General features: G+C 39.4%; 2 protein-coding genes and 1 long non-coding RNA gene across 5 annotated transcripts in view; 1 reads left to right on the forward strand and 2 right to left on the reverse strand.

Moving 5' to 3' along the window:
- Positions 1-5,990, forward strand: part of LOC112157183 (B-cell receptor CD22) — an 821,740-nt gene extending 815,750 nt beyond the window's left edge. Inside the window, exons 4-9 of one of the 3 annotated variants that reach the window (XM_024289787.2) lie at positions 984-1,247; positions 1,446-1,694; positions 2,938-3,210; positions 4,923-5,010; positions 5,088-5,136; positions 5,401-5,990. In XM_024289787.2, the coding sequence (XP_024145555.2) occupies positions 984-1,247; positions 1,446-1,694; positions 2,938-3,210; positions 4,923-5,010; positions 5,088-5,136; positions 5,401-5,619 (1,142 nt within the window). In that variant the 3' untranslated portion in view covers positions 5,620-5,990. Of the gene's footprint in view, positions 1-983; positions 1,248-1,445; positions 1,695-2,937; positions 3,211-4,922; positions 5,011-5,084; positions 5,137-5,400 lie in introns of all 3 variants that reach the window. The other 2 variants (XM_024289786.2, XM_024289789.2) reach the window with 2 other exon arrangements.
- Positions 5,991-10,048: 4,058 nt separating this feature from the next.
- LOC118599331 lies at positions 10,049-14,526 on the reverse strand. Its single transcript, XR_004948638.1, has 3 exons — positions 14,451-14,526; positions 13,625-13,754; positions 10,049-11,487 (listed from the first exon to the last, which is right to left on the reverse strand). It is a non-coding gene; the product is annotated as an uncharacterized LOC118599331 (long non-coding RNA).
- Positions 14,527-14,641: 115 nt separating this feature from the next.
- LOC112157461 (titin-like) lies at positions 14,642-19,511 on the reverse strand. Its single transcript, XM_036214396.1, has 6 exons — positions 18,809-19,511; positions 17,496-17,843; positions 17,130-17,375; positions 15,709-15,972; positions 14,803-14,869; positions 14,642-14,654 (listed from the first exon to the last, which is right to left on the reverse strand). Exons 1-6 carry the CDS (start codon positions 18,894-18,896, stop codon positions 14,642-14,644), a joined length of 1,026 nt encoding a protein of 341 aa, XP_036070289.1. The 5' UTR covers positions 18,897-19,511.
- Positions 19,512-20,008: the final 497 nt, after the last annotated feature.

Here is a 20,008-nt window from a genome sequence, read left to right on the forward strand (position 1 = left end):
AAATCTCCGATCAGATCATGATCTTGTTGGTCTTCAGGAGCTTCAGCAGGTCATCACATTTGTTTTTAGTCTCTTTGTGTGGATTCTCTGTAACAACAAACTGATGATGAACGACTGAACAACTTCAGTCACTTCAGTTTTTATGACCCAATCTTCTTCAACTATTACCACCTCTCTCCTCTTTCTTTCATCATCTCAAAGCTCAGTGACAGATCTGCAACTCAAATTTATAATTACTAAAAAAAATTAAATACAGTTATAATGATCTAAAATTACCAGATCTAGTGACATCCGCTGCCTCGTCAGGGGGTCTTGGTCTCCCTTTTTTACATTCCACCATCATCCACATCAGCAAAACATGAACTCTCACCTGAGCACAGGTGTCAGCTCACCTTTGCACTAATAGTACGTGTGACAGAATGAAAGGATTTAGTTGTAGGGTGGAGCACCGGTTGGGTTTAATGCGGTTCCGGTGTCAAAGCGGTTCTTCGGTTTCAGTTCCTAATCGGTGCCAAAGGTACTTCAGTAGTAAAAACGATGTCTACATCTTCCCAAATCAACACATTTTCATTCCCATGTCACATACTGATGCATGGTTAAGACCTCCGCGCTAAAAATGGATCTTTTGGGTGTCGTCGTTTTTTGTCGTGCTGATTGTTCCCATTGAATCAGAGCTCCACAACCCCCTCCCCTCTTTTGACAGAAGGTCAGAGCTGTAACCATGACAACGCTCAACTTGGTATAATTTCTGGAAACTTCTGTTAAGATTTCTCTGTTTTTACTCATGTTTTGGTGTATTTGAGAGTTAAAATGTTATAGCCAAATGCTAAAAGGACAAGAAATGGAAATTAGTCTGTGGAGGGAAACATTTTTGTTCTCTAATAAGTTCTAATCAAAAATAACATATCAGTTCTCCATCCTCAAGTTTTTCAGGTGTTTCTGTCCATTTCTCCTTAAAATAAAGTTTTCTTGTTCTTTTCCAGATGCTCCACGAACTCCAACTGTATCACTGGATCCCCCCACAGAGATTCTGGAGGGCAGATCAGTGACTCTGACCTGCAGCAGTGATGCTAACCCAGCAGCTAAATTCAACTGGTTCAAGAAGATGAAGTCAAGTGTGAAAATTCTCTCTCAAGGTCCACAGTTTGTCTTCGATTCAATCCAGTCCACAGATTCTGGAGATTATTACTGTAAAGTACAGAACTATCTGGGTTTGAAAATATCAGACTTTAAACTGGAGGTGAAATGTGAGTTCTTTTCTTTTTATTATTATTATTTAACACTGCCTAATAGCAAAGAGAATCCCATTGAAGTTTCTTTTTTTATTGTTTTGTGTTACTAGATACTTTTTTAGGATAGAATGCAAATCTATTTTTGAATAGAAGTATTTTTGTTTGATTTTTAACAAAAAGAAGTTCAGTTTCTGTTTCCTCTTTCATCTCCAGATGCTCCAAAGAACATCTCTGTCTCTGTGAATCCTCCTGAGATCCTGGAGGGCAGTTCAGTGACTCTGACCTGCAGCAGTGATGCTAACCCAGCAGCTAACTACACCTGGTTCAAAGCAAAGAACCGTCTTAATGCTGCAAATGTTTATCATCTTCCCTCCATCAACATAAACGACAGCGGGATCTACAGATGTAAATCTGAGAACAAACATGGATGGATCAACTCATCTGTGCACATAGATGTTCTGTGTGAGTAATGAAAAAACAAACAAAAACACATTTTTATTTTTTTATTTACTCATTTAAACTGTAGTGGGAGGATAAACCCTAGAGATGGAACATCTTTTTTTCAAGGGGGTTCCCTGAAATACAGTCCTCCATTTCAAGAAATAATAACAAATGACAAATTGTAGAAATCAAGATTAAATACACATAACAAACACACTCGCACACACAGAAGTACAGACTGACTCTGTTGATGTGTCGTCTGCCAGTTCAGGGTTCAATATGATGAGAAGAAGTTTGTTTTTTTTCCTTTTTACACCTGGATCCTTCAACCAGTCTGTTAGGTCAAGATCCTGGTCCTGGACTCTGATCCTTTAGAACCAGAAGTATGGTTGATGTTTTTTCTTTGTCAGGCCTCCACATGAAACGGTTCATGTTGATGACCCTTTGCAGCATCTTCTTCTCTTTCATACTGGTGTTTCCAAACCATGCTGTGAATGCGTTGTTGAGGATAGGCCCCGTAGGGTTGGAGAGGGTGTGGTACTGGAGCCTATCCTTCTTCAGCCTGATGAAGTTCAGCCTCTGTTGGGCTCTCTTCACCGTGGCAACAGTGCTTTTTTTCCCAGCTGAGGCTGTCATAGATGCTGATCTTGTGCACCAGGTTTCTGTGTGCAGACTCGTCCCGTCCTCTGATGAGACCAAAGATGGTTGTGTCGTCTGCATACTCAATGAGGATGTTGTCTGGCGAGGCGCAGTCATATGTGAACAGTGAGGAGAGCTTTGGACTGAAACAGCATCCTTTGGGATGTTCCCGTGTTGACTGTCAGCTCTCCAGAGACTGTCTTTTCCATCCTCACCATCTGTGGTCTGTCAGCACGGAAGTCCAGTATCAAGGTTTTGGGTGGGTGCTGGTACGCCAAGTTCAGCAAGTTAGGCTGTCAGCTTCTACGGTCTGAAGATATTAAAGGCAGAGCTGTAATCCAGGAACAGAAGTCGAGCATAGGTGTTCTTAGTGTCCAGATGTTGGAGGGGGGAGAGAAGTGCCCCCCACCAGGTCTTCTAATGATCTATTGGAGCGGTAAGCAAACTGACTTCTCACAGAAGCATAAAATGGAGCCTTGATATCTTCATATACACTCTAGGTTCCAATTGATAAGACAACAGTTTCTCCAGTCCAAGTGAATGTTTGTATATTTGCCAACATTAATCATAGCATGCTGTTGTTTAGGCTGTTTGTTTACTTTTTTCAACATTTTTTTCTCTCCAGACCCTCCCAGGTCTCCGTCTGTCCATCTGTCCAGAACCATCAATGGTTCTGGACAGATCCTGGAGGGCAGTTCAGTGACTCTGACCTGCAGCAGTGATGCTAACCCAGCAGCTAACTACACCTGGTTCAAGGAGAACAAAGACTCTCCTAAATCAGAAGAACAAATGTTCACCATCAGTGACATCACAGCAGAAGATGGAGGGCTTTACATCTGTGTGGCTCAGAACAAACTGGGCCAGCAGAACTCCACTGTTCAAGTGTCTGTTGGATCAGGTAAGCTTAGAATATCTTCTGCTGCTGAATTCAGTCAGTGAGACCATGGACCGTGGAGTTCCAGACTTCACGGTGGTGGTGTTGAGCTGAATGAACTTTCTCCAATGAGTCTGGTCCACTTTCTCTTTGGGACAAGAAAAGTTTCTAACAGAGTTTTGCAGGAAGGCAGAACTGTTCTTCTTGATTGTTGTTTTGTGTATGATTGGGTTCAGGGAAATCTCTGGTTTTAAATAATCAAAAGTTTTTTTAGCCTAAACTATAGCTTTGTCAGATGTATGTACCTTCATGGTGGTGCAGATTGGTGTGGTGGTTAGCACTTCATAGCAAGAACGTTCTGGTTCAAATCCTGGTCGGGACCTTTCTGTGTGGAGTTTGCATGTTTTGAGAATTCTCCAAAGGTTTTCAATAGTGTTGAGATCAGAGGAGGATGGAGCCAAACCATCACTTGATCTTTTTTGTGCCCATAGCAGCCAATAATGCAGAGGCATTCCTGCAGCATGAGAAGGTTCATTGTCCTGCATGAAGATGATTTGCTTACAGAAAACACGGTTCTTCTTTTTGGACCATGGAAGAAAGTGGTCAGTCTGAAACTCCACATCCTCTTCAGAGGTCATTTTCACATCTTCAGGTCCCTATTCACATTGACTTTGACTCCAAAAGGGATTAAAGATGTTCTTGGGTGACTGTGGTGCAGAAGAGTGACCTCTTATTGAAAGACCACACTTTCCCTGCAAGTGTCCCTGGACAAGACACTGAACCCCCACATTGCTCCTGGAGGTTGAGGTTGGTGTCAATGTTCACACTGAGCGTGATTTTAGAGTCAAATTGTTGTCTACCACTTTTGTTTTGACGTGCGATATTTTCGCTTCGTGAAGTTTGTCCAAAAGTGTGTCCATAAACCTGCTGCTCCCACAACAGGTAAATACTCTCAGGTCAGGACAGAAAACCAGGTTAGAAATCTAGGTAACCACAGAGGACCAGGAAACAAGACCAGACGCATAACATCTACACTCTAGTACCAGATGATGGAACGTACAGGTGAGGTGAGTAAAGAATTTAGAGGTGCAGAGATTGAAGATCCATACAGATCCAGAAGTAAACATCATAAACAAAACCAGTCCTCCAAACTTTAGTAACTAACCAGAGGAAGCCTTGAAGGCAACACAGAGACCAAAGACAGAAGAGACCTCCAACAGGACCATCTTAAAGATCACCACAGACTGATCAGACACTGGAGAACTTTCAAAGAACCAACATGAGATTTTTACCTGACAGTGGATCATCATCATGCATCCATCCTCGGGCTGTAATGAATATCTGAATACTCGAACACTCACAACCTGCTCCCAAAAATTTGAGTATGAATATTTGCAACATCAAAGAAAGCTGATTCCTGATCTTCAGAAAGAAGAGTGTAGTAAACATGAAAGTCTGGGTTCACCGTGGGCAGGTCGCCAGTGTGTCTCAGGGTACACAATCCCTCCAATCTAGGGACTCTTTAGAGTGACCAGTTAACCTATGAAGCATTTTTTTAGGGGGAAACAGGAGCACCCAGAGAAAATCCACAACTTCACGGGGGAACATCCAAACGGTCCCAGCTGAAATTGAAACCAGGGCCTACTCGCTGTGAAGCGAGAGCGCTAACCACTGTGCGACCCTCATCATTACCATGATTTTTTTTTTAATTTAGATGTATTAAATGTGTTCCGCAGGTTCAGTGGGTTTAGCTGCTGCATGTTCAATCCCTGCAGTTCTCCTGACTCTCATCTTCTTGGCTGTTTTATTCCTGAAGATCTTCAGGTGAGTGCATCAAATCCTGCAAGATTTAACGTCTCATTCAGTCATTTTATGCAGTTATAATGTTCTCTGTGCAGAAGAAGATCCTCAGGACCCTTAGTGATCAGGAGTCAAGACAAAGATGCACAGGTTTCATCTTTTTATTCCACTATATTCCTTCATTCTCTCATCTGTGAACATTTTTTAAATAACATACCATATTGGATTTTGGTCCACTGTGTGATTGAGTTTGACACTCCTGGTCCAGTCTCAATAAAACCTTCCTTACTATTAAGAAAGAAAACCTTTTAGGGGTTTTTAAAAAGTTGTTAGAAAAATCCTCCAAAACGTATTATTGATTTGGTTAACATCAATTTGTTTCCTACCTAATCAAAATTCTCATTTGATCTTTAGAACCGTGAAGGTTCTGATCGTGAAGATCCAACATCCAGACATCCAGCAGAGGATGAGACTGAAATTCAGTACGCCACCGTGACCTTCACCAAGAGGCAGGAGGATCCTCTCTACTCCAACATCGAACCGGTCAAAGCAAAGAGAAGACGGGACGCTCATGAAGACAAAGAAGACGTGGTGTACAGCCTGGTCGGACCATCCAGGAGTCCAGCTGACTGACTGATCTGCTGAATGAAAAAAGTCCTTTATAATCCAGATTCATCTGTATGTTAATCTGCAGCTTTAATCCAAGAAATGTACATTTATATACAGGAATGTTTCATTAGCAGAAAGACTGTGTTCAGTTTTAAACTAACTAATCAACATCAAAAAGTGTTTTTCATAGCCACTGACAAAATAGCAGTTGTGTTTGCAGTTACATTTTATGGCAGATTTCTTTTTTTCACTCTTGACCTTAAACACATTTACTGGTATGTGTTGGATGTTTTATGTTTTGTTATTTCTTTTATTTTTAATATTTAAAACATTTTTATAATAGTTGAGAAAGAACCAAGTCTGCTCATCACAGAGTAAAGTTACATACAAGAAGAGATCCTGGGTTTTCTTTTTTCTGCTGTTTCCACCAAGGAGGCGGAGTTTAATCCAACAGCTGAGAAGCTCAGCCAATCGTCGATAAGAGATTTCACAGAGTGGTTTCCTTAGAAAACAAATAAAAGCTTTTCTGTTCACTAGTATCGGTTAAATCCACCCAAACTATAAACCCGCTCGTCTTTTCTTGCTGTTGTGATAAACTGTAAGAAATCAACATGTCAGCATTACAACGCCACGTTTCCACTGAGCAGTCGGGTACGGAACAGTCCGGTTCAATCCGGTATTTTGAGCGTTTTCATTGTTAAATGGACCCAGTAAACAGTTCTGACCTATATCTCCTGAGAGGCCCCATTCGTTATAGGTCCATAGAAGATTAGAACGGGACGGTTGGGTGGAGTCACTGTGTCCACCCGCTGACTGGAATAAAGTGACAACGACATTAGAAAGCACCAATATAGCACTAAGATAGCGCTTCCGCTTTCCTCTTTAACATTCCTCTTAGCCGCCAGCAATCTTCTTTCAAACACCGTTAAATTCCTGTTCTGCACGATGTAATGACATGTCAGCATTTGCTAGAAAAGGGTTCCCAGTAGGTGATTTTTGTTGTGAATAGATCTACTAATTTAATTTGTTCAACCTGAATTATTACCATTATTAGACTAATGCAGCAGCAGGATAGACCTGATCAATGTGATACAGTATCTGCTAGAGCCAGAACACACAGCATCACACAGTGATTTATTTACAGTAACGTCTTTATTTCTTTTCCATAATAGAACAAAAGCAAAACAATACATTGTAATACAAGGGAAATGACAGATGTCAGGAAACGTTTTATGAAAATGGATTATAAACAAATGCTGTTAGTTTGTATCCAGTTTTCCAGACATACTAACAGATTGAATAAGAGTCAAGAGTCAAAACATATCTTATAAAGTTTTACTTGCAACAAGGAGCAAACAGACAAGAGTTACATTCAATCTGAACACTGAGGTACATTCAACAATTAATTCAATTCAATTCAATTCAATTTTATTTATATAGCCCAAAATCACAAAGAGATTTGCCTCATTGGGCTTCAAAATATAAACAATTGTTAAAAACTAAACAGACTACATAAACTGGTTATCCCTGCCCTTAGACCCTCCCTCCCGGTAAGGAAAAACTCCTAAAAAACCTGATTCAGGAAAAAAGAAGAAACCTTAGGGATTCCCACATGAAGGAGAGATCCTATCCCAGGACGGACAGGCGATACCAGAACAGTTAAAGAAAAATTAGCTTCTACAACTACGTATCTAAGAGTTCATTCAGATAAAGCTGAGGGACGAGTGATGATGAAGTTCATAGTCAAGATGAAGCAGAAGTGCAGTCCACGACCAGGAGGACAGACGACCCAGCAGGAATCACTCTCACTCAGAGATGCAGGATGGTGTCGGGGGCGTGGTCCACGGCCAAGAGTGGGAGCGTGGGCGATCCACCGGGGATCTGAAATCTCTCCCGCTCCCCAGAGGAGAGTGGGAAAGAAGAACAACATGTGAATGGAACTGCACCAACAAAAGCATGGAGAACTAAATACAATAAATAATAAAGAATAGAAGAGAGGAGAAGTATGAGCTGGGAGCTTATTCCATAGAACAGGGGCTTGATGGCTGAAGGTTCTACCTCCAACTGTACTTTTAGAAATTCTAGGAACTACAAGCAGTCCAGCATTTTGTGAACGAAGTGTTCTGATTGGTTGGTAAGGAACTATGAGATCTCTAATATAGGATGGGGCCACACCATTCAGAGCCTTATAGGTTAACAGGAGGATTTTGAACTTGATCCTGGATTCAACTGGGAGCCAGTGGAGAGAAGCTAACACCGGAGTGATGTGTTCTCTTCTACTAGTTCCTGCTAACAATCTTGCTGCTGCATTCTGGACAAGCTGAAAACTTTTTAAAGAACTTTTCGGGCATGCTATTAGTAAAGAGTTACAGTAATCCAGTCTAGACGTAACAAATGCATGGATGAGTTTTTCAGCATCACTTTTAGATAACATATTCCTGATCCTAGCTATATTACGTAGATGAAAAAATGCAGTTTTACAAGCTTGAGATATGTGAGCCTTAAATGATAAATCCTAGTCAAATGAAACCCCTAAGTTTCTGACTGAAGAATTGGAGGCAACATTTACACCATCCAGGGAGACTATCTGATCTGAGAGAGCATCTCTCAGGTGTTTAGGACCCAGTATCATGACCTCAGTTTTTTCTGGGTTCAGAAGGAGGTAATTAATTGTCATCCAGGTCTTAATGTCTCTGATGCATGAATTCAGTTTCTCTAGGTGGTCATTCTGGTCAGGTTTAATGGATAAATACAACTGTGTCTGTCTCTGGAGGACGCTCAGCAGGTTGAAGACGAGGTGACGGCACGACTCGGAAAAACATCATCAACCTCATCAGAGAGCTGCTGTTCTCAGTGATCCTTACTTTATTATCTGGATCAGGCTATCTAAACCACTGAGGATCAAAGGTTTTCTTTTTGTTAATTCTTATAACCTTAAATCAGCACAAACCTGTTGGATTCGTGTGTTGACAAGAAGCAGATGAAGCCACAAGCTTTGTTTTCTTATTTTCAGAACACCCTGACCACAATGTGTAAACATTTTGATTTCATTAGAACATCTTGTCCATATTAGATATGACACGTACATTTCCATCTTAAGCTCCTGATTAACAGCTGATTGTATGACTATAAAATGTGAGCGTCCTTCATCACAGATCAGAGCTCTGCAGACCTCTCCTCCATGCTCCAAAGCGTGTACTTTTCTCTGCTCTGTTTAATAAACATTCTTGAAACCGTCTGACAACATTTCTTTATTTCATCGGATCAACAAATATTCCACCACAATCTTGGCGTCACGAACAGGATTCCGCGTGTGTTCGTCGGAGGATCGGACCAGAGGGATTGGCCATCCTGAATCACAAAGATTCAGCCTCATCTCACCAAATCCAACAGAGTGACGAGGACTGTGGTCTGTGATCTCGATCAACCGCGACGGAATCATCGGACTTCGGTGGATAAATAGATCCGGTGAGGAAGATTCTATTCTAAAATATTTCCAGTGTTTTTTGTTTGCATAGGTTGATTTGGAACATTAATAACACCGGACTTTTGCCCTGAAATGAGTCAAGCGTTTTAAAAAAAAAAAAAAAATCAATTTGCTGAAACCCTTGATAAGTGAGTCCTGTGAGCAAAATTTAATCAATTATCGCAAGAGCGGGTAGCAGTAAAATGATACGTGAGTCGAGTCCTGTGAGTATAACTTGATTCGTTGTACCAGACCAGGTAGTGCAGACCTGGAGAACAGGGAATTTGATAATAACAGGTTGTGACCAGAAATTTCTGGGAGACCAACGAACTTCTGTCACACTAACCAATCGAGATCAGGTGTATAATTGAAGTCCTGTGAGATTGGACAGAAAATGGGTAATTCAAATGAGAAACAGAGCAGAGGTTCAGACTCAAGAGTTAAAACAAAGGAAATTAAGCGAATGGATGATATGAATGAATGTTTGAAAGTTTGGGAAGCGGAGTGTAAAAAGAGGGAGAGGCAGAAGGCCTGCAGGGCCCTGACTGCCCTGAAAATAGAAAACAAAAAAGAGATAACAGTAAAAAAAGTCTGATGAATCGACTGAAAATAAGGAAATTTCCTCAGCACCCTCTTCTTTTCTTTACCCTTCTACACAGAATCTCTGGAGTGCTGCAATCGGAACGAGTCTGGACTCTACCCCTCCTCCATATCAGCGCCAACCAGCTCAACCAGAACCACACGGTGATGACGTGGAACAAAATGCAGGAGCGACAGCCAGCTGCTGCTGCTATTTGTGCTTTTATCCTTGTTCGGTGACCTTGAGTTCCATAAAAGGCGCCTGATAAATAACATTTATTATTATTATTATTATTATCAATAATAAAATTCATATTGAAAGAAACATATTGCTCAATAATCATTATCAAAAAAGGAATCATTGATTTACCAGTCTCTTAATCTTAAGTAGTTCCTACTTTTGAAGGGACTTTCTATTAGAATAAATAATGAAATCTAAACAGAATCCTTTGAATATTTATTGAATAAAATGAGGTTAAAACAAACAGGAAATTCTGGACGTAAGAACATATTTTCAAAAGCAATCAGCATATGTAAAACATAAGACACAAGCTTTCAATTAATATACTGGAAATATGATAAAAACAAAATACAAAATAAAACATGGAAATGAGAGGTGTGCTAAGTGTGTGTGGAGGAATTAAGTGTGTTTTGTATGGAAAGGTGTTTATGTGATGAGCGGAGGAGGGCTCCTAAAAGGGGGAAATTTGGGCTAAGACTTGACGTTCGACAAGATAACGTTCATCTTCACAGTGACTGAACGAGTCGGAGGTTGTGCTCCTCCAACCTGGTTTTGGTTCATTCCGTTGAGAAGGGTTCGAATGTCCCATTACCAGAGGAGGATTCTGGAATGAAGCTTTGCACCTCCATGATCTTCAACCAGATGTACGAGAGATTAAAGGTTCTTCCAGAAGAAAATCTCCTGGTTTTGCTCAGTTCAGGTCACTTGAATTAGAGTGATAGAGTGATCTCTTTCTTTGGAGTTTATGACCAAAATTATAAGTTATGGAGCTGGCTGGGCGACGGAACTTATAGATCTAGCATGCGTGAAAAATCTGTTTCAAAATAAAAGCATTAAAAATATAAAAATGTCAGATGCGGTTTTTAAAATTATCTGGAGGCAACAAATGTAAAAAAAAGGAAAAAGAATTTGTTTAAAACAAGAACAGGTGTGCGGAAACTTGCTTATTCTTAGGAATTGAACAACTTAGTTATTTCTTGTTCATTTGAAGCAACAAACTCAGGAAGATGGAAAAACTATAGAAAAAAAATAATAAAAACTGAAAAAAGAGCTGCTTGGCCAGTGCAGTAAGTTTTAAACTTAAGGGGAGGGAAGACTTGAACCAATCATTTTGTGAGTTCGGGTGCTTGCGTGTTCTAATGAATGTGGATATTCAAATATCAGAGGTGGAATCCAATTCCAGCCTCTGAGGGGCCTCTTGTATTACTTCATAAAGAAAATAGTTCATTCCCAATAAACAAAGTTTGAATCCGACTTATGTGTGTTACAAGTCCTATTTGTGACCAAATAAAATGCTTCATAATCCACATAACATTGATCAACTTTTACAACTGCTATTAGTTAAAATCATTGGTTTTGGTCTCAAAGGAGTCGAGACTCATTCTTCAGTAAAAACAGAAGTTATGTTATTCACATTACAAGCCATTGTAAATTCCATTGATTCTTGAAGCTGTAAAGAGATCTTTTGCAAGTTAGATCCAATAAAACAATTGTTCTGCTTGTCTTCAACTTGTTGTAGAGGTTTGACACAGAGTTCACTTCGAATTCCACACACAGGATCGTACATTTCTGCATGTACTATCGGTGTCGGTCTCTTCTTGTGGTCCTAAAGGGGGTTGATTGAAGTGTCATGCAGAGAGGAAACAGAATAGAGAATGAGTTAGCAACAGTTATTGCTTCGGGTGACCAAATGTTTAAGGTTTGAAATCCAGGAGGGGAGGTGATAGTCTTGGAAGTTATATGATTGGTACTGATGGACTCCTTCAGGATCCTATCCATCCTGGTTACTCCCATAAAGGACCTCAGCATCTTTATCTGTCTGGACTTGCTTCTTCACTTCTTTTGCACACTCTCTATGACTCTGGACTGCTGACCCTAGATCAGGAATAGGCAACTCCAGGCCTCGAGGGCTGCAGTGTCTGCATGATTTCCAGATATCCAACCCCTACTCATGACTGATTACCTGGTTCAGGTGTGTCTAGAACATGCCGGAGCAGGGGATGTTAGGAAACATGCAGAAATGCAGCCCTCGAGGCCTGGAGTTAGCAGTCCCTGCCCTAAATACTTAAACTCCTCCCCCTTCTTTATCTCTTCTCCCTGTAACCTCACTCTTCCTCTCTGGTTCCTCTCATTCACACACATGTACTCTGTCTTACTGCGGCTAACCTTCATTCCTCTCCTTTCCAGGGCAAACCTCCACCTCTCTAACTCCACCTCCACCTGTTCCCTGCTCTCACTACAAATCACAAGATCATCTGCAAACATCATAGTCCTTTTGGATTCCTCCACAATATATACAGAACTCAAGAAACATTTTTCCTCAATGGGTAGTCCCAACAATCTGTAAAAGATATTGTGGATAAAAAGAGGAAAAACTGAGGCTGAGGCTCTCATGATTGTTCGATATGAGGTCTGTAAAGTCTTCATTTATGTATATATGGCTATATTAGCACCTTTTATGTCCTTTATAATACTCTTAATTTATTCTTGAATCTGACAAATGATACCACAGTAGGCCTAACCCTGGGCTCACACGGATAGCGTCACAGCTCAGGTGCGATGAGGGAGTGGTCTAGCTACAGCCGATGGGTCATATTAGCTACAGGTTGGCTGCAGCTACAGGCTCTACTGCCGACCTCGCAAAACTCCAAACTCACAGATGTTCATGCTAATCCGCCTTTATTTCCTGCGGTTCAGCTACGTCGTCCGGCGAAATTTGAGAGTCTGACCGCAGACGTAGGATGTGAACGCCTGCGGTGGGATTTCCTCTCACACTTTTAAAGTTATGTAAAGACTGCGGCGCTCGCATCAGAACTGTAACGCTAACATGTGAGCCCGGGGTTAGTCTACCATGACTGTTCCATTCACCCAGCATGATGGGCTCTTTCTAGTTCTATTTCACCTGAAACCTGCAGCTTCTCCTAAATGATGTGTCTAACTTTCCCTTCAGAATCATCCCATGATTCACTGTGTTTGAGTGACCCCTTCAAAAATAAGATTGGTCCTCCTGAATCTCCAGATATTCCCGTTTGTCAGTAAATGTTAAAAGACAATGACATATTTTTGAAATGTCGACTTGCATCGATTTACTGTGATCTGATTGTTTACTTGGGTTGACTTTGATTTCATCACCTTCTTCTTCGGTGAACTGGAGATTCATTTTCATTTATGGCAACCACCTCTAGTCTAGTAGGGATGCAGAACCAAAACTGGTACAGATACTCGGCATTTTGGTTCTTAATTTCAGTGTTTCTTTGGGTCGTAACCTTGAGGTGTTTGTGATTATTAAAGACACATTAGTATTTATTGATTATTTTACTCTACTGTTGCAAAGGATGTTAAATTAACATGTTGTGTTTTAAGTTTTCTAAAGTAAAAAGTTTTCATGTACACAGTTTGTTTTTGGTCTTCTCCCTCCTTGTTTTCACACAGTCAAGTATCAATAAGAATACCGGATCAATAATAGGAGTATTATTGATAAGATCTCAATGATAGCCATCCACATAGTCTAGCATTCAATGTTTTCGTGACTAATTTCACAAATCCTGTCAAATGTTCCTGCTGTAACAAAGATGTGAACATCTCTTTTTGTTTCTGCAGAAATTCATTCATCTGTTCAAGAGACACAAATGTATTCTTCTTTAGTGTGAGAGATCAGAAAACTGGATTACTCTTTAATGAATAACCCCTGCAAGTGTAGCAGTGGCTGTTTCTCCTCACAGGCGTGACAGCAGCACCTTTACCTCACGTCTAGGCTGTTTGGGGGAATTCCCAAAACGCTGCCGGCAGGCACTTCCGGGTTGCCACTCCTCGTCTGGATCCCCTGATCGCCGCTGATGATCGTTTCGGGGTCGCTGCTGCTGGTCTGGATGCCTTGACCACCAGTGATGGTTGTGCAGAAGAAGGGAAATGTAAAGTGAACAGAAGACAAAAGACGGACATAAACATATTCTAAGATTTAAGCATAGAATTGGAGAAAAAAATGTTTATTTGGCTTTAATTAGGTCTTTGAATGAACTTCAACTCTTATTACATTAAATGGGGCAGCTGTGGTGCAGCGACAGGGCAGTCAACCTCTGACCAGAAGATTGCGGGTTCAATTCCTACCCTGCCCGACACTGAAGACACTGAACCCCACATTGGTCCTGGTGAAGAGTTGGCGCCAGTGCTCGACAGTGGAGCCGCCATCAGTGTGTAAATGGAAATGTGACTGTAAAGTGCTATTTAAGTACACTCCATTTACATTTGGCTGTTATGTTTGGATCAAGTGGGAGGTAAAAATCCAGATGTTTTGCAGGTTTTTTTTAAACTGGGACTGGAAAGAGTCATTGAATGTAAGCCATTTCTAAAGAGGCCACAAGGTCGCGGTTGCCTCCTTTTGCCATCGTGACAGTATCTCTGCCCGGCTGACCGCTCCCCCACCACCACATTCACGAGTTCTCTTAGTTCCCTCCACAGAGGGGGACCTCACTATGTAGTAGAACTTCCAGGATCAGTCGATTGGTCGAGATTATGTTGATTAGATTGTAAACTAGATCATGTAGACAATGGGGCCTCTGGCAGAGTTACCTTGTTCGTTTTCTGCTGAGTCGGTGGGTCTTTGGAAGGCTGCTGTTCCCCACTCTTCTTTCTGATTTTTTTAGTCCTCCTGAAGGGATCGAACAAAGATTAAATCAACTCAATCTTTATTCAACACTCTCCACACACAATAACACTATAAGTGCTGTACAGTGGAAACAGAAGCAAAGCCTTCACTTTTCTCACTTCTTCTCCCTTAAATTTTAAAGAACAAGTTGAACATTAAGCTACATAAGAAATGACAGTTGGGATGTAACCGATTAAAAGGTTTACTATTGAGCTCAGATGATAAATGAAGGTAACAAGCAGCATTAAAGACGATAACATGATTGTTTGAGCTCACCTTTGGGTCTTTGGGTGGCAGGAGCTTCTCTCCCTCTCTCCTCGTTTTTTCTTTGTCTTCCCGGGGCCTGAAAGAGAACAAGTATGGAGGTCAGTCTCTAGAAAATTCTTATTTTGACTTTTAACACAAAAAAGTGTTCATTCTATAAAAAACTTTAATTGTGTAATTATTTACGCAATAAGTAGACATTTCAGTGAATTATTTACCCCATATTTTAAAAGTTGCTGATTAGTCCTGATTTAAAGTGAAGCCTAACTAAAGTTCAAAGCTGCTCTCAAAAATCCTGCTTGTTACAAACGTTTCAAGTAAAAAACACAAAAGTGTTGATACCATCTCAATCAGAAGTTTATTTTTTACTTTCGTTCATGATTTTTTTTTCAAACAAAACAGCAACTCTGTGTTTTTCAGACTTTACATTGTTAGTTTTAGTGAATCCGTTAGAAATGTTGGATTTTCACCTCAACAAAAACGTTCTGGATTAATATTCTTCTCATCATTTGTTCCAGCTTTTTTGTCAGGAAATGGTGGTGGACCCAAATGTACAATACCAGGCTTGGTTACAGGAGTTAAAGCCTTGAATAAAGTACCCAAAACATGACAAAAACCCACGGCGTCCATTGGTCTCCATCCAGATTGGGTCCTTAGGCAAGACCCTTGACGCTGCTGCCTAACCTGGTTCCCCTGTGCCTTTCAAACACAGGGTTACGTCAGGAAGGTAATCCAGCGAAATGGGATAAGCCAAAAGGTGAACAACATATATATATATATATATATATATATACTTGTTAAATCTGTTTATTTGTATCCTGTCCTAAAATATCTAGTAACACAAAAACATTCAAAACATTTAAAGTGGATCACTTTGTCAAGATCTAGTGTGGAAAAACAAACAAGGAAAAAACTCACATTTCACCACAAGTTTAATGTCTGCGGTTTCCCAACCCAGCTGGTTCTGGACTTTACAGTAATATTCCCCAGAATCGCTGGACTGGATGGAGCTGAGGACAAATTTTGGATCCACTGAGATAAGTTCCGCATCTGAATTTGTCCTTTTGTACCAGAAGTAGTTAGCTGCTGGGTTAGCATCACTGCTGCAGGTCAGAGTCACTGAACTGCCCTCCAGGATCTCTGTGGGGGGATCCAGGGATACAGTTGGAGTTTGTGGAGCATCTGGAAAAGAACAAGAAAACTTTATTTTTAGGAGAAATGGACGGAAACATCTAAAGAACTGATGTGATATTTTATTGTATTATAAGCTCTTAGATAACAAAAATGTGTCTCCAAGCTTTTAATTTTATATTATTATTAAGTAAAATGGGACAGAGCCTGTTGATAAATATTTACATGAAAGTATTTTGGTCAAATTAACAAGTTCATCACCGTGGTGCACTGATCAGAAGGTTGCAGGTTAAATTAATGCCTTGCCTACCCATGTGTTGGAGTATTCTTGTGCGAGACACTAACTATTATCTATCATGTAAGGGATAATCCACGATGAGGAGGACATTATCAGAAAGACATTGAGGTCGAATCACATCGGACTTATTTACTTAAAGTTTGTTCATGTCTCACAATACAAACACAAAATAAATATTAAATCAAATATTAGTATGTTAATCTTGGTATTTTTAAATTGGTTTTTACAAAAAGCAAACTATTTGATACAATACAATACATGTATATATTCTTGGGATATATAGCAATGTATCAGAACTATTTTTCTATTTTTTTAAGAGAATGACAAGATAAAAACCCTGCCCTAACATTAATATGTCTTTCATTGTAATAACATGCTAAAGTTCATTTAAGTACTGCAACTATTTGTCATATACAAGTTGCTTTTATCCACAAATTCATGGTGCTTTTTTGTAAATTAAGAAATATTTGTTTTCAGGAGAATAGTGAACATGGTCTGATTTTCACAACAAAATATGTATCAGTAAAAGAAAAAAAATATTGAATTTGCCTTAGCAATAACGTTCTAGCATTTTAACGGTTCAGGACCCAGAAAGGTGCTCTAACGAGTAACAATAAAGAGGTAAAAAAAAGCCATTTTTTTCCAGAAACATTTCCTTGTGATGACAGGATGAAGGAGAGACGATCTGCACTGCAGCTCCAAGTCAAACAAGTATTTCCTTCCATCAACTTTTAGTTAACTCTTTCAATGTACTTGTTTATAATGATCACTTTGAAGTAAAAACAATTTTATTTGTATGTGTTTTATTTTAAAAAATACACAAACCTTTTATGGAGAATAATTGACAGAAATCAAGTTTGTTCTGTTTGTGTAAATGGATTTATATTAGTGTTTTATAGAGTGAACTCACAAACTTCAGGACTTTGTTTCGTCTTTGATGAACTCAGAGAACAAGAGATCCTGTCTGTGGAAGAAATGTTTCCTTTGTGCCAAAACTTTTGACTCCTGGAAGTCAAAATCATTGATCTGATTTCTTCTCCGTTTTTGAACCAGACATATTCCTCCAAACCTTTTGGATCACATCTGTTGAAACACTTTAGCTGAACGTAGAGATATCCCAGGTGGACTGATGTGGAAACCGGCAGAACCTGGAGGTCTGGAATATGATGAAAACATGGATGTTAGTGAAAGTCTGCAACAGCATCAAGGAGACATTCAGCTGAAATGTTCACTGTGAAAGATATTGTTAACTGAAATGTTAATCTGAGAGTTTTACCTCTAACAGTTATTCTCACTCCAGGTTCTCCGATGTGATGTCCAGTTTGATGGTTTGTTATGAACATGAACTTATAAACTGCTGAGTCGCTCTCTCTCACTCCAGAGATTCTCAGATAACAGATCTTTGAGTAACAGTCGTAAGTCACTCGATCTTTGTATTCTGGATCTTCTTTCAGGTCTACAGGTTCTCCTTCAGTTCTGATGAACCAGAATCTTTTTTCAACAATGGTGCTGACTCCATTTATCATTTCTGGATAATCATATATGTACCATATGACCACAGTTGATCCTTTATTAGCACATTTTTCAGTCTGATAGTATTTCACTTTCCAGTCTGTCTGCAGGTCTGGAACAGAGAAATCATCAGAAACATGTTTAGATTCATTTGTTTTTTACACACATGTGAGATTTACACCTAAACAAAATATTAGTCAACATTTAGCAAAACAAGTCAATCAGTTTTCTTTATCAAAGTCGCCAAAATAGAAACGTGAGGATGATTGACAGACTGACAAACTCTAATAAACAAAAACAAAAACTGATGTCCAAAAAACAAACAAAACTCACATAAGAAGAACTGATGTCCTGATTTGTGATATTATGATTATGACTTCTCAATCTACAAAGATGTGTCTCCAATGTTTGAACTATGGATTCAGTGGTTTGATTAATTATTAAAACGTGACAGATGATGTTAATGAAGATTTATATGTAAATATGTGAACTAACAGGACAATTTTCCTCTCTTGTTTTTTTAGCATTTTGGTATAAAATGTAATTTTTCAAAACAAAGAAAAACACCAAAATCTTACAGAAGTGTCCATAAATTCTACAAAGTTGAGCGTTGTCATGGTTACAGCTCTGACCTTCTGTCACTGAGCTTTGAGATGATGAAAGAAAGAGGAGAGAGGTGGTAATAGTTGAAGAAGATTGGGTCATAAAAAGTGAAGTGAATGAAGTTGTTCAGTCGTTCATCATCAGTTTGTTGTTACTGAGAATCCACACAAAGAGACTAAAAACAAATGTGATGACCTGCTGAAGCTCCTGAAGATAAACAAGATCATGATCTGATCAGAGATTTGGAGAAACTCTTCTGCTCTGGAAAAACTCTTATTTTCTCTTTAATAACTTTAAATGATTTAAATATGGACATTTTTTTTCTTTCATCAATTTATAATCAACTTTCCTACAATTTAATTGTGATTTTTTTTTAAAGCTACTTAAATCTTTAATAGATAATAATAGACAGATATAAAGAACCTCCTGTTTCTGTAAATGTTTAAATATTAGTGTTTTACAGAGTGAACTCACAAACTTCAGGACTTTGATGCGTCTTTGAGGAACTCAGAGAACAAGAGATCCTGTCTGTGGAAGAAATGTTGCTTCTGCACGTAAACATCTGACTGGTTCTGGACCGTGTTGTTGATCTGGTTTCTTCTCCGTTTTTGAACCAGACATATTTATTCAAACCTTTTGGATCACATCTGTTGAAACACTTTAGCTGAACGTCTGAATCTTCCTGCTGGACTGATGTGGAAACCAGCAGAACCTGGAGGTCTGGAATGTGATGAAAACATGGATGTTAGTGAAAGTCTGCAACAGCATCAAGGAGACATTCAGCTGAAATGTTCAGAACTTCATGAAGGAGATCAGAGGAGATCTTCAGCTCCCTGTGAGCTCAGGAAGAGTCTTCTCTTTGTTCTCTGGAAACACTTGGAGGCTTTTGAACTTGGGAAGAAATCTGTGCAGGTCAGTGACAGATTTAGAAGAAATGATCTGATGGACGATCACGACTCAAACTAAACTTTCAACAAATTACCGTAAAAAAAACAACTTTGGAGACATTTTATTTATCGTTAAGTCACAAAAATGTAAATATTAATAATCTGATGAGTTTTACCTCCAACAGTTAATCTCACTCCAGGTTCTCCGATGTAACGTCCACTTTGATGGTTTGTTATGAACATGAACTTATAAACTGCTGAGTCGCTCTCTCTCACTCCAGAGATTTTCAGATAACCACTCTTTGAATAACTGATGTACGTCACTCGATCTTTGTATTCTGGATCTTCTCTCAGGTCTACAGGTTCTCCTTCAGTTCTGATGAACCAGAATCTTTTTTCAACAGTGGTGTTGACTCCATTTATTATTTCTGGATAATCATATGAGCAACGTATGATCACAGTTGATCCTTTATCAGCACAGATTTCAGTCTGATAGTAACTCACTTTCCAGTCATCCTCACTCTTCACTGCTGTAAAAAATGATCAGAAAGATGATTATATTTTTTGTGTGAAGGTTTTTCACACAAAAACATATCTACAGTTACACAAAATGCTTTACAACAAAATAATTCAGTTATTCCAAGTGTAAGAGAATATTTTTGATTAAATTCTGATTCTATTTTACTCTTAAATGTAACCTTTAAATAAAGCTCTGTAACCTTCGAATGAACCTAGTGTGCTTATTAACACATGCCTCTGAATGCATTCTCAGATATTTAAAACAGTC

This window comes from Oryzias melastigma, linkage group LG1 (genome assembly GCF_002922805.2).
Source record: "Oryzias melastigma strain HK-1 linkage group LG1, ASM292280v2, whole genome shotgun sequence".
Classification (NCBI taxonomy): Eukaryota; Metazoa; Chordata; class Actinopteri; order Beloniformes; family Adrianichthyidae; genus Oryzias; species Oryzias melastigma.